Genomic DNA, 15,093 nt, shown 5'->3' with positions numbered 1-15,093 from the left:
TTTCCCTCTCTGGGTGTGAGGCTCCCCACCTGCAAGTGGGTTTACTGATACCCTTTCTTGCGGGAGTCCACCTGGCACACAGAGGGTCTGAAAACACCAGACCCTTCCCTCTGGGCTCTCCTGCACTCTTGGTCGGAAGTTCTGGAGGGAGGAGGAAGGAAAGAAGGATAAAAGGAAGGGAACTGCCAACTGCTGGGGTTATTATGCTTCCTGGTGATGCTGCAAGGGAGTTAAAGAACCCGTGATAATAAGATTCTCGCCCTGCGTTCCCCATGATGGAGAACAACAGAGACACAGGAACAGAGCATCCATCAGAACTCACAGAGAGGAGGCAGGCGAAGGCAGGTGATCAAAGGAATAAACCCACTGCAATCTGAAAAACAGCCTGCCTGCTTTCATCCATCTGGGAGGTGATGGAAGGACTCACACTCCAGCCAAGAACACACTTTTTTCTACCCAGACCACCCTGAGTGCAGCCATGGGTGTGGCAGGTTTCCAGAACAGACCCCTCGGGGCTCATCAATCTTCTCCTCCGCCTGGCCACATCTCCCAGCTCCTCGGCCCCCACTCTGAGCTAAGCTTTGAGAAATATGCCACTGCCAAGGAGATTTATCCATTTTAAAAGGTCAGAGAATTACTGCCATTGAAACTTGTGCACGGAGCAGGTGTAAATATGCCCCAGCTCCCCCTCGTGCTTTATCACGCTCAGGAGAAGAAACTTGGTGGAAGTTACCTTCCAGGCAGAGCATTTAACTGCTGGGTGCCTGGGGTACCAGGGACTCCCCGGGGCAGGACCTACCTGGCCTTGTCACTTTATCGTCCTCTACCCCCTCTCACCTGAGACGCATCCCATCTCCAGCTTCCTGGGCTGCCTGCAGTGCTGGGGACCTAGAGACTCCCTGTGCAGTTTTGTGCAGCATCCCGCTGGTAGGAGAAGGATGAACAGCTGCCCACACAGAATATGGACCACGTCCCAGTTCCTGCCGGAGCATTGAGAAGCCAGGGCACAGTCAGTTAAAAAACAACCACCTTGACCGTAGACACCAGATCATCTGTCTTGCAATATGCCTCCTTGTGGTTTTACCAGGAAAAGAGAAGAATGGAATGTCATCCTCCCTGCCCCGCCCCCACATAGGAATTCTCATTTTCTCACACCCAACTTAGAAGTTCTCAGCATCTCAAGATGTTCCAAGGACTCTGTGGGTCCAGGAAAGCCCAAACTGTAGTCGGGTTTTTAAAAATCACCACGTGCATGTATGCCTGCTCAGTCGCTTCAGTCATGTCTGACTCTGTGCGACCCCATGGACTGTAGCCCATTAGGCTCCTCTGTCCATGGGATTCCCCAGGCAAGGATACTGGAGTGGGTTGCCATGTCCTCCTCTAGGGGATCTTCCTGACCCAGGGACTGAAGCCGTGTCTCTCACAACTCCTGCATTGAAGGTGGTTTCTTTACCACTGAGCCACTGGGAAAGCCCCCAGATCTCCACGCCCATGTGGAAAATGCCTAAAGGAGTCTGGAGAAACCTGCAGACACAGCTGGGAGAAGCCAGGCTGCAGAGATGCACGGACTTGCATTCAAATTCTATCTCTGTCGCTTACAAGCTGTGTGAGTGTAGGCAAATTACTTCACCTCTCTGGGCTTCCAAACCCCACCTCCAGTAGGAAAAGAGGGATGAAGAGATTTAGTCTGTGCAGGTGCTGTCTGGAGACAGACTAATTCAAGTAGTAGCACACAGCTCACAGCTGATGCCCAAAGAATTGTTATTATTTTGTCAAGCTGACTCTGTCAGCCCTGAGAGACAGAGAGAAAGAGATTGAGTACCCGGGTCAAACAACCTATCAACCAATCAAGTGACCACTTGATCAAGTGGCCCAGCAACTGCAGAGTCTCCACAGTGTAGAGGTCAAGATGCCTCATGGACCGAGGGAGACTGGCCAGGAATGACACAACAGCCCCTCAAGGTGACGGGAGCCTGCATGCCCTCCACTCTTCTCCCACCCCAGTCTTCCCCGGGGCAGTGCCCAGAACAGGACGTGTTACACAGGGCTGACACCCCGAAATGCAGGACAGATGGTGGTCAGAGACAAGGGCCCAGGAGCCAGCCTGCCAGGCTTCAAATCCTAGCAGACACCGGAGACCTTGCTGAGAATCTTTTTCCTCTTGTTATGGATGGCAAAGTTCTCCAAGAAGTTAAACAAAGTTGAATGCAGTTCTTTGAAAAGTTAAACACAGAATTACCACGTGACCATGCAAATCCACTCCTAGGTACATGCCCGAAAGAAATGAAAACTGGTGTCCAACTTGTACACACATGTTCAGAGAAGCAATATTCACCACAGTCAAAAGGTAGGAAACAACCCAGATATCCACCAACAGACAAATGTATAAACAAAGGTGGCCCGTCCATGCAATGGAGCGTTATCCATCCATAAAAGGGGTGAAGGGCTGAGAGGGCCACCACATGGACGAGTCTCATAAACAAGATGCTCAGTGGAAGAAATCAGTCAAAGAGGCCAAACACGGTCGGTTCCGTTTATATGCACTGTCCAGAACAGGCCAATCCAGAGAGAGAGAGAAAGCAGATTGGTGGTTACTTAGGGCTTGGGAGGAGGGGGAAAGGAAAATGGGTGCGAATGGGGTCATCTTTCGGGGTGATGAGGTGGAAGGTGAACAACAATATACCCGATGCCACGAAATTATCCACTTTAAAATGGATATTATTATGTTATATGGATCTCATATCAATAGATTACTTCCCCCCAAAAAACCCCACAGTTCCTCAGACTCTTCTGCCAGTAGCTAGCAGCCAACAGCAGGAGCCTGGGGAACATTGCTCCAAAGGATAGTGATGCTGGGAGGTGGGGAGGGGGCGGCGGAGCACGAGCCCTCTCTAATCACCACTCGAACGACAGAGACCACTGGTTCAGCCTCTCCACGAAGCCTCTTCCAACACTTACCGCATCTCCAGTCCACTTGAGGGCCAGCCACACCCTCTCTCCAATCCCATCTAACAGGAAATTTACATGAGTAATAAAAAGTTGCTGCCTTGACACTGATCTCAGAGAAAGGAAAAAAAGAAAATCCTTTACATCTGTATTAATTTTCCTTCCTGGGTTTTAACTGAAGAGACGAAACAGCATCACGAGGGAAATAAAACCTGCCTTTGTCTGTCTGAGGGCCATGTGGCTTCATTAGAAATTACATTAGTTCCTCATTAAGCAACAATAATAATGTAGAGTTGGAATCAATAAAAAAAAATGCTTTGCCCCAAGGTAGAGATCCATTTTGTTCAATTATATTCTTATAAGGCCACGCTCTGGTGGCTCGAACGCTAAAAAAAAATGTGGCAGGGGCAATGCTGAAGACAGAGGGAAGGGCAAGATTCCTGACAATTACTCTCGTTGCTCCTAAAGAGAAGCCACCTAACCACCCACCTAGAGCGCATCATAGATCAAGGGTGCAAGTGAGCTTTATCTCACCAGCCTTCCCTGATCAATCAGTAGTAACTGTTCTCTGGAAGGGTTGAATTGTGCTATAGATGATTAGAGATGTCTGCCTTGGGCGTGGGATTGGACATCTGCGCCTGGTAACAAGGTTAAAAAAACGGTAGGCTCTGAGCGCTGGCAGTGCCCACCCGTCTCTCCTTAGCCACACCCACTGCATGGCTGGGCTGGGTTTGCACAGTGATAGAAAACAAGAGACGTGTTTAGCTCTTTCCTTTCCACCAGACTTAACAGCAGTCCTAATAAGGACAAAATGAGTACTTACCTGACCCTCGACCAGGCTGTACGGCAGGGACGGTAGCTCCTGCATAAAAAAAGACAAAGACGAGAAACGTTGAGTTTTGCATTGAAAACAACTGCTTTTCCTTTGTTTTCCTTTTTTAAGATTTTTTGATATGGAACATCTTTAAAATCTTTACTGAATTTGTTACCGTATTGCTTCTGGTTTATGTTCTGGTGTTTGGGCCCCGAGGCATGTGGGATTTTTAGCTCCCTGACCAGGGATTGAACCCTCACCCCTTGCATTGGAAGGTGAAGTCTTAACCACTGGACCACCAGGGAGGCCCCTCCTTTGTTTTTCTCTTAGACAAAATAAGAGCGTTCCTTGGAAAGAAATATCTGATCGATTCATTCCAAAGACACTGATGTGGTGCCTAACACATGCCAGATGCCACTGCTGGCTCCATATTTTTCACAATAGACAAGAGGGCAGGCCCCTGCCACCAGAGGGGAGAGAGGAAGAAGGACATAGCAAATAAGGAAGGTAATAAATTACCAGAAATGGAGATAATATCAGGGAGTGAAAAGTCCAACAATGGTAAAAACATATCTATAAAAAAATGGGATGGAGAATGACAGCTGCTATTTTATGCTGAGGGTCAGAGAGGGTTGAGAGTCAGACGGCGACAAGGAGCTGGACACATCTGGAGCAGGTATTTTCAGCGCAGGAACATCAGGTACAAAGGCCCTGGGGCAGGCAGGCTGGAGTCTCTGGGGATGGTCAGACATCAGAGAGGCAGGCAGGGGCCAGATCACATGTGACCCTTGAAGGTCAACACATGGAATTTGGTCTTTTTCTAAGCAGTTCAGTTGACTGTAAGCACATTTTCACCGAACGAAAAGCCACACCCTACTTGGGAGCCCTGGAGAGTCCCCATGCTGTTGACTGCCTCACTCCCACACTGCACTTGTTCTCGGAATGCCGGGCCAGCTCCCAGCACAGCAGGACTCCCAGCTGAGATGAAGGGGAAAGGCGAGTTGCAAGGACATTTTGTGAAATGCAAACCCTAGGGCCAGCCTGCCCCCGAGCCCAGGACATCACTGTCCATGCCAAGTAACCCTTCCCTCCCTTCCTCTCTCCCTCTGCCCTCAGCTCGTGTTTCCACCGTATTTTCTATTGGTCGAGATAGTTTCCCACTGAAAAGGAGAGAAGACACCACATGCTCCCCGTTTCCCCCTCTTAAATCCAGATCAAGCCCCTTCATCACACACCTGTGACCTCCACCAGCACTTCCACGGAAGAGAAATAAGAGAACCCCTTTCCTGGACTCTGCTGGACAAAAGAAAATGCCCTGGCACTGGCTAGACCCAATCCCCAGGCTTCACGCCCAACAAGCTATGGGGAGCTTAATCAAGCCAGTACCTTAAAGACAAAGAGAGGGGACGTTCAGCCCAAGGTCTCGGGTACAACAGAGCTCTTCTCACAGCCACTGAGAAGATAACATTCCACTGTGACCTCCCACCCACCCCCGCTGAACTCCAGGCTCCCCACCTACTTCACTGGGTGGTCGTGGGGATTAAATACCACACACCCAGTCCACAGACGGCACTCATCAGAGACCCCAGTCTCAAGAACTGTTATCAGCCCAGACAAGCATTTCGTGCCATAAGCATCTTTGCCACAAGCATTTTCACCACAAACATTTTCACTGCAAAACTAATTGACCATGAGGCGATTTGCTGTAAAAGATGAAATAACAAAAAACTAAAGAGGGACATTAAAAAGGACACAATGAAACAAGAAAAATGAGGAACAAAATTTAAAAATTTATTTTGAAATACAAACTGCTGCACACATGTACAAAATGCATGTAGATATATGCAATGGAATATTATTCAGCCATAAAAAGGACACATAATGTCATTTGCACAGACACGGATGGACCTAGAGCTTATCATACTGAGTGAAGTAAGTCAGACAGAGAAAGACAAATATCAGAGGATATCGCTTACATGTGGCATCTAAAAAAACTGGTACAAGTGAACGTATTTACAAAACAAAATAGGCTCGCAGATGTAGAAAACATGGTTACCAAGGGGGAAAGGAGCAGGGAGAGGGGCAAACTGGGAGACCGATTGAAACATGCACACAACACTATATACACTACACACAAAACAGACAACTAACAAGAAGCACAGGGAACTCCATTCAGCACTCTGTAATGACCTATATGGGACAAGAATCTGAAAAAAAAAGTGGACAGTCACTCCAACTCTTTGCGACCCCACGAATTGCAGCACGCCAGGCCTCCCTGTCCATCACCAACTCCCGGAGTTCACTCAGACTCATGTCCGTCGAGTCAGTGACACCCTCCAGCCATCTCATCCTCTGTCATCCCCTTCTCCTCCTGCCCCCAATCCCTCCCAGCGTCAGGGTCTTTTCCAATGAGTCAGTTCTTTGCACCAGGTGGCCAAAGTATTGGAGCTTCAGCTTCAGCATCAGTCCTCCAATGACTATGCAGGTTTGCCAAGATGAATACCCTATAGCAGTTGTTTTCATGAGTGTTGGTTGCCATGATATCGTTTTGAAGACACCTGATGCATATTGGAGAGGGCATCCATTCCCTTCTCCAGGAGATCTTCCCGACCCAGGGAGTGAACCCAGGTTTCTTGCATTACAGGCAGATTCTTTACTATCTGAGCCACCTGGGAAGCCCAGACGCCAGGACGCATGCTTGTAACTAAACTACGTGTCACTGCTGTTTCTTCTTGGCAGACTGACATGTGTCCACTGGCAAACACTCCAGGTTCTACTGGAAACATGTGTCCAACTCTGCTCCTTCGAATCATGAAAGGATTTGCAAACTAGTGTTACCATCTTCTAGTATAATACGTGATTTGGCTTTGCATCATTTCACACTTAAACAGTAAGTTTTATCTATCAAGTACTTTCTATCAAGTCGATGTACATATTTGTTACCATTCGCTGTTTTAAGACAACCGTCTACTCATCACTGTTTAGACCATCGTGAGGGCTGAGATTGATGAAAGACAAAAATGGGCGGCCTGCATCAATGGACAAATGAAACTGTTAACCAGTCATTTTATCCTTTATGGCAAAATCTCCCTACAGCCAACTAGTTATGGGCGAAAATGTTTGCAGCAAAGGTGCTTACAGAAAAGAAGATTTAGGACAAAAATACCCAGAACTGCTGCTCGTATTTATTATCACTGTTGGTCAAGTTCACACACCACAGATTAACAGTGAACATGGGGGAGGAGCAGTCAGCACAGATCGTCCACATGAAGAGGAATCTTCGGGGACATGAAGAGCTAGAGCCGCAGTTTGGAAGCAGGTAACTCACAGAATAAACGTTGAGCTGTTTTTCCTACCCCCTCCCAAAGACTGTTAGACCAGGCAGGACTATGGTGTTTTTCTTTCCCGTTTGCAAAGTACAACAAGGGGGCTCGTCCTGCCTGCCTGTGTGGAAAGGCACAGATGGGGTAGATCGCCTGCCTTCTCCCTCATCGGTGCCTGGTCCAGGGTGCAGGCTCAGGTGGGTCTCTGACCTCGGCTTACAAGGGAGGCAGTTGGCGAGAGGGCAGGGGTAAGGTGGAGCCCAGGGTCTATGTGTAAGGGGGTGAACCAACACAGACCTTTCTCTCGGGGTCTCAGAACCAAGCCCCGTGCATACTCTGCCCAACCTCCCTCCCCTATGTTCAAGCCCTCCTTCTGTGCCTCCTCCTTCTCTGGGCCCTTCTCTTCCTTACCCCCTCACCTCCGTTAGACGCTGTAAAAGCTTGGTTCTCTTTCCTTTTTTCCCTCTGCCCACCAGAACTGTGCACAATATTGGAGACACAGTAAGACGCACAAACGGACACGGTCCCCGAGGGCACTCAGAGTCAGGGAGGAGGAGCAGACAGGAATTCGGGAATCACAAACACAAGTGAGGCCACAGCTCTGAAAAGGAGCTCATGGGGGCTCCCAGCTTCTCACTTACTCCTCAGTGCCCACCACCCCCTCCCACCCAAACAGCTTCACTGCACAGCCCATCACTCTCTCCCCTCTCACCTTCCGTAAACCCTCTTTAGTGAGTCTTAAAGCTCCATCTGTCTCCTCTCTGACATCCTTTCCCAACGCCCTTCGTCCTTCGGGCTCCGCTTCCTACCCTATCCGGGGAACTCCAGTGTCCTCTAGGACTCGCCTCTGCAAGCACACGACACCCCCTCCCTTGGGAGCATTTACGGTCCCACCCAGACCTCAGCCCCCACCTTCTCCAGGCCCCAGTGTGCGTGTCTGGTCATGGCTGCCATCCTGAGGTCCAGACCCAACAAACTGGCTGTCCTCTCGCTCTGTCCACACGGGCATCCCACTGACATTTCAACATCACGCGGGCCAAGCTACACGCCCCTCGTTTCACCAGCTGTGCCTCCGCCATCTCCCGGGTTGGAGAAGCACTTCCCAGCTCTGCCAGCCCACGGAGCACACGGAGCCCGAAGCCGGGGCGCCTCCTCTCACTCAGCTCCATGTCCGGTTCCTCTTGATCCACAGCAGCTGTGTCTCTTGCACTGCGCCCTCCTCCCTGGTCTGGTTACCGCATAATAACTGCATAATAATAGATACTTCAAAGCTTCTGGACAAGTCTCTTTGTGCTACTGAAAACCGTTTGGCTGAAAGCAAAGGACCAGCAGGACCATTTGGTCAAAATGAATATTCTACTGCAGTTGCTTTTTTCTGAGTGCTGGTCATCTCATTGTGCCATGATGTGGTTTTAAAGAGTTTTTATGCCTCTTTAGCCACTAGGAGCTGTTTATTCCCCCATATTCGGAGTTTCATATTATTTTGTTTGTTTAAGGAATCAAGACCTAGTATTGCCAGGCTCGGCTGTAACTAATGGCAGACACTGGGCAATGAAAAGAAAGAGTCTCCTATAAAAATATCATTTATAGCATTCATCTAGATAGCCTCACATAACAGTCCCTTGAAAAGCAATGTATGTGCTGCCCCTGTGAAAATCCATTTTGCAGCATGTGTGATCCTGGAAAGGTACGGTGTCCGTCGAGTCTATACAAATCAAAATCAATGTGATTTTCCTCACCACTCTTTTCTGAATTATAAATTAAGAAAGCCCCTACTATTCACCAAGCTCACCCCTGAAAAAAAAAAAAAAACAAATTAGACATGTTCTTCTTCTGGTCTTTTTCCTAAACTTGCTCAAATATACCTGCCTATGTATACATATACAGATGCCCACAATATACACTTTTTAATTTTAAAAAATGGGTTGGTGCTATAGATGCTGAACTAAATAGTTGCTTTTTATAAACTTAACAATAGAGTATGAACATTTTTTCCAGACAGCTCATGTAGAATGGAGTTTCTTGATTTCAGCACTGTTGAAAATTTGGGCTGGAAAAGTCTTTGTGGTGCGGGGCTGGGCTGTCATGCACATTGGAGGATGCTTAACAACACGCCTGGCCTCCATCCACCAGGACTATATCCTCTCCCCTACAGGCAACAACCAAAAATGTCTCCAGACACAGCCAAGGGTCCCCCCAAAGGGGATCACCTGCTGAGAAGCCCTGGGGTGGAGCCATCACTTCCTTTTTTAACAACTGCATAGAATTCTGTTCTATGAATGTATTGTCGTTTATTTACCTATTCTTCAGGGCTTTCTAGGTAGCGCTAGTGGTAAAGAACCCGCCCGCCAATGCAGGAGACGTAAGAGATGCGGGTTTGACCCCTGGGTTGGGAAGATCCCCTGGAGAAGGGCATGGCAACCCACTCCAGTATTCCTGCCTGGAGAATCCCACAGACAGAACAGCCCAGCAGGCTATAGTCCATGGGGTCACAAAGAGTCTGACACGATCGAAGTGACTTAGCACACACACATGCCTATCCATCAACATTCAACATCTACTTTAAAGGAGTCAGAGGGACTTGATGGTTAAAAAAATATTACAGCGTATAAAGAGTCATCGTACTTCATCCTTCTCATAAAATCTGAACGGCTGTGCATCTGGTTTGTTTAAAACAGACAGGCACTCCATTTAGGCAGCTCTATGAGTTTCTTTTATGTTTGTTTCTATGATGTAGGCGTTGTCGGAATTCTACCCTATGTCAGAAAGAGACGGATGATCTTCCAAGCCGTGATGGCGTGGGGAGGTGACGCTCTCATCCACCGTTGGTGGGAGGGCAGCCATCAGTACCAGCTTTCTGGTGGCTGAGCAATCAGGCAAAACTGATCAAGAGCCATCACTCTGTCTAACTATCTATTTCTTGTTCAGCAAAATTAGGTGGACAGCCACGGTCAGCCCCTCCTCTTCTCTTTAGCCTGGATGAACTCAGTAAGGCTAGATGGCTCTCAAAGATAAATGCCTGGCTCTTCTCAGAAAGACAATTAATGAGCTCTGAGACTGCTTAAACGGAGATGAAATGTGAGATTAACAGACGCAGGGCCATCTATCCACCCTGCCACCAGGCTCTCTCCTTTTCCCTGCACTGTTTCATTAGACACCGCCAAGGAAACCCACCGAATGCACCGTGGCTATCGGGTCTATTTTTGAGATAATTACAATGTGCGGGCTTGGATCCACTTAGAGGCAGAAATATGGGCCAGAGAAGGATTAAGGTGAACTCTACCCCTTTCTCCTCTGCTGAAGATGCCCCCACAGGCTTTAAACGGAAGAGAAAACCACATGAAACTTTCATCAGAGCCTGGTTGGCTGCTGCGGGAGCTGTAGGGCCCACGGTTCTGATTCTGAGCAGTGCCCAGTGCAGTAATGAGGCACTGTCCCCCGCCGCAGGCTCATCTCCCCACCTACCCCCTCTACTCGCCCATCTGGGGGTGGAAGGAAGTGGTGAAGGAAGGAGTGGGGAATGAAGGAGAAAAGGGAAGAGGGGGAGAGAGGGGCAGAGGGCAGTGCAGAGCAGGATCCTGGTGTTAATGATCACACCACTCTCTCTCGGGAAGCTCAGAGGTCACTCCTCCACGCAACTGGACCTATTCTCTGCTCTCATGACCCTGCAAACAGGAAGACTGGGACGAGGTGAAGTCACCTCTGAGCCAGCCTACCATCTCCTGTTTCCTCCCCAGCCTGCCATCTCCTAGAAGGCACAGCAAGAATGCAAACCTGCAGGAAAGGACCAGGCTTGCTTGCATCGTCTCCATTCACCCCCACCCGCCCCCCCCACCCCTGCCACCCAGCAGAGCATTTCTGCAGACACTCCTTCCATGTCATCTGTTTCATGAGCAGAATTTCCACCTCAACATTTGAGCTTGTCCTTCACTCCCCATCCTGATGATGAAAATGACACTGGGACATGAAGCAACAATCCTCATAACAGCTGCTACACGATACCCAAGCAGGTGACACACTTTGCTCCTGCAGCGGGATTAGAACCTGGATTGAACTTGGTGCTTTTCCTCGATGCCTCTCCTTATATAAGACTTTCCATCAATCAGAGGCCTCTTCCTTGCCTCCAGGAAGATTATGGTTACTTTCTGATATCCAAAGGCAGCTGCCAAGCCAAGGCCTATAGAACAATCTCGCCCCTTTGAGGGAGGTCACATAACCCAGGATAAGCAGCCCCAGCAACACCTGGAAAGAGCCTTCCAAGAACAGCTGCCCCAGGACCATCGGTGGTCCAGAAGGACTCCTACTGCCCAGACGGAATCCCTTCTTCAAAGGAGATTTACAGACCCCTTAAAAGATGGACAGGGGTGAGGAAGAGAGGTGGTAATGCTGTGGAGAGAACAGTGGCAAACCCCCCTCCCCCATCAAACATGAATTAAAATATTTAACCCTCACAAAAAGATCACATGAAAGGTGAATATTATCGTGTCTGATTCACAGAGAATGAAAACAGAGAAGCAAAAGGTCTCAGAGTCCCCGTGGTTGGTGAGCTGGGATTCAAACCTGCTTCGTCCACTTCTAATTCCAGGTCCTCTCCTGTTCCCAGATTCTTTCACATACGTGAAAGGTCATGCTTGGCCTTGTGCAGAAGGACACACGCTTGCCCTCAGGTAACTTCCAAGTGACTCAGGAAAGCAAAAAAAAATTATTTAAGCAGAAGTGGAATATCATAACAGGCGAGGAACAGAACACTCTAGATGAGGGAAGAAAGCCTGTCAACTAAGTCTCCTGGAAAGCAGATGCCAAGGGGGTGTCAGGTGTGCAAAAGGCTTACTGGGGAGTAATGCCTGAGTAGGGGCTCAATAGTGTCCTCCCCCCAAAAAATATGTTCAAGTCCAATCCCCCAGAACCTGTGCATGTGGCTTATTTGGGAAATAGTCTTTGCAGATGTAATCAAGGTAAGATGAGGTCACACTGGACTAGGGGGCCCTACATCCAAAGTCAGGCTTCCCTAGTGGCTCAAACGGTAAAGAATTCACCTGCAATGCAGGGGACCTGGGTTCAATCCCTGAGTCGGGAAGATCCTCCGGAGAAGACAATGGCAACCCACTCCAATATTCTTGCCTGGAGAAGCCCATGGACAGAGGAGCCTGGTGGGCTTCACTCCACGGGGCTGCAAAGAGTTGGACACGACGGAGTGACTAACACATAAATCCAAAGACAGTGTTCTTAAGAGAGAAGAGGAAGGTGTGAGACAGGACAGACTCCGAGAAGAGGGTGATGTGAAGACAGAGGCAGAGACTGGAGTGAGACAGCCACAGGCCAAGGAAGGCCTGCAGCCACAGAAGCTGGAGGAGACAGGTGGGGTCCCTCTCAGAGCCTTCCAAGGAGAACCGCTCCCTTGACCTTGGACTTCCGGCCTCCAGAAGCCGAGAGGAGGAAATTCTGCTGCTTTAAGGTGCCCAGCTCATCATCATGCTTCACTGCAGCCACAGGACACTGACACAGCTGTGAGAGGAGAAGGGAGGAGGCAGGACAGGACAAAGGAAGCTGTCAGGAGGGGCTGCAGACCTGACCGTTTCCGGCTGCCCACCGGGGACTCCGGACTCAAGCGCCCCTTAGAGGAGTCCTGCGTCAGGCAGAAACGGCCAGGCCCGAGGACTGCAGCCATGCAGTCAACGGCTGGGGCCAGGCAGAGCAGGGCAGCTCAGGGACTGAGGCGGGCCTGGGGTGCTGACGCTGGAGGCTGTCATCTGTCCATACTGCTCAGAGCTAGGTTCAGTCCCTTCTCAAAGGGAGGGTTCTGCGTCTGCCATAGCGTGGACCCAGAAAGGACAGCATCACAGTTCCACTGCACTTCTAAACGGCCCTACGAGCAAGAGAGCCCCAGCTTGGAGGGACCATCCTCTGTTCTGTCGCCCGGCTGCCTCATTCATTTGTTTACTCACTCACTCGCTCACTCATTCACCCCTTCCCTCACTCACTCACACATCATTCATTCCCTCATTCACTCCTTCACCGCCCCGCTATTTCCTGGGGCCTGCGTCCTGGCACTGTGCTTGCTGAACTGGCAGTCCACAGGAGCCAGGGGCACTTCCTGAGCTCTGGGGCTTGCATCCAAGTTGGAGACACAGAGCACCTAAAAGGTGCTATTAGGTGAGGTTGGAGGGACACGTGGGTCTAAGTTCCAGCATGTTCCCTTGTTGTTAGGAGAAAGGCAACCAAAATTCAAAATTCCTTAAAATCCACGAGTCCATTTTTATTAACATCAACCTGTAAGCGCCTCCTTCAAGAAACAGCAAAGGATCAGAGTTAAGAAAGTGATCACTCTGCCCATGATCACCCCACCAAGACTAAAAGCCCCTGTGCACATCTCCCAACCTCTCTGAGACTCACCTGTGTGAGGGTAGAATAAGAAACATACCTGTTTCATTGGTCTCTAAGGAAATGAAATGAGATAATCCACACAAATTCCTTAGGACAATACATGGTAAATAATGTTTAGTCTCTAAGTCATGTCTGACTCTTTTGCAAACCCATGGACTGTAGCCCACCAGGCTTCTCTGTGCACAGGATTTCCCAGGTTTTCAGGGAATAAGAGATGGGGGAATTGGAAAGTTGCTGGGCAAGACGTACGAACTGGCAGCTAGAAGATGAATAAGTTCTGGGGGGTCCAATATATGAGATTGTGATTACAATCAACAATTGTTGTTTAGTCACAAAGTCGTGTCCGTGCAATCCTATGGACTGCAGCCCACCAGGTTCCTCTATCCGTGGGATTTCCCAGGCAAGAATGCTGGGCTACCATTTCCTTCTCCAGGGGAATCTTCCCAACCCAGGGGTCAAACCTGCATCTCCTGCATTGGCAGGTGGATTCTTGACCACCGAGCCACCAGGGAAGGCCTTGGTAAATAACAGAGGCACAGTAAATTCTATATCCCCCTCCGCCTCTCCTCTCCTCGCTCCTCCTGCCGTCAGACATCAACTATCCCTGTGCAGCACTGCCCTCCGAGCCACACCACCCATCTGCGAGCCCCTGTGGACTCTTGCCTTTCCCCTTGTTCCTATGGACTCTAATAAATCAACAGTGACACAGAAAGCAACCATACACAGTTAGCACATGCTGGGAGGTTGTGCTAAAGGCTTTGTAATCCAACTTTGAGGAAGAGCATCTAGTATTCAATTTTTAAAATGCAATATATATTTAATGCAATATTAATATTTAACTCACTTAATGCAATATTTAATTTGATATCTAATGCAAATAAAAACAGTAAACAGATTTATTAATGATTTACACAAGTGCTTGCCTATTCTGTTTTTAAAGTGTTTTTCCGCCTAGAAGACAATTTTCTACCCCTCAGGAATTAAATACAGAAGGGCTTTCGAGCTAGTTCCTGTACGTGGGTGGGAGTTGTCATCCTGTAAGTGAGCTTGGTCAGCAAGCAGCAGCCGCGGCTCTCACGTACTCTCACAGCTAATGAGATACCCTCTGTGCTGGACTCTGGGCTGAGCTCTGGTTGAGAGACAGAAGGGGGCATATGCTCTCAGAGGACAAAACAGAGTAGGTCTACTTCTTCCACAACCTTTCAAATCTGTTCCCCAAAATAAACGTAACCCGTGAAAGGTGCCAAAGGTGACGACAGATAAAGTGAGCTTCCCTAGGTCTCACCCTTACATGAACCAGACAACCCACCACAATGTTGAAATAGCCTAAACGTCCAATGACAGGGGACAGGTTAAGCGAAGTATATCACAGTCATACAATTCAACATTATGCAACCTTTGGAAATCATGCTCCAATGTTATGTTCAATGACATGAAGAAATGGGCTTATGCATTACATCTTTGTAAGTGTCAGAGTACACAGAATAATCTGCTTGTTTTAAGCACATGGTTGCAGGTTTTCTTAGTGACATATGCCACAAAATTAGCGTTTGTTTTCTGCGCATTTTCAATTTCTTTTATATTTTGCTATATTCTCCATTTTTCCCATAGTGCATATTTATTGCT

General features: G+C 48.8%; 1 protein-coding gene across 12 annotated transcripts in view; it reads right to left on the bottom strand.

Annotated features, from left to right (window-relative positions):
- RBFOX1 (RNA binding fox-1 homolog 1) overlaps window positions 1-15,093 on the bottom strand; it is a 2,416,982-nt gene that overhangs the window by 2,208,016 nt on the left and 193,873 nt on the right. For all 12 annotated transcript variants that reach the window (XM_060406050.1, XM_060406058.1, XM_060406056.1 and 9 more), the window contains exon 2: window positions 3,770-3,808. In XM_060406050.1, coding sequence (XP_060262033.1) covers window positions 3,770-3,808 — 39 coding nt within the window. The remainder of the gene's footprint in view (window positions 1-3,769; window positions 3,809-15,093) is intronic.

The sequence above is a fragment of the Ovis aries genome, chromosome 24 (assembly GCF_016772045.2).
Source record: "Ovis aries strain OAR_USU_Benz2616 breed Rambouillet chromosome 24, ARS-UI_Ramb_v3.0, whole genome shotgun sequence".
NCBI classification, from domain to species: Eukaryota; Metazoa; Chordata; class Mammalia; order Artiodactyla; family Bovidae; genus Ovis; species Ovis aries.
Note: the sequence above shows the minus strand (reverse complement) of the source record. Positions and strands in the feature narration are given on the sequence as shown.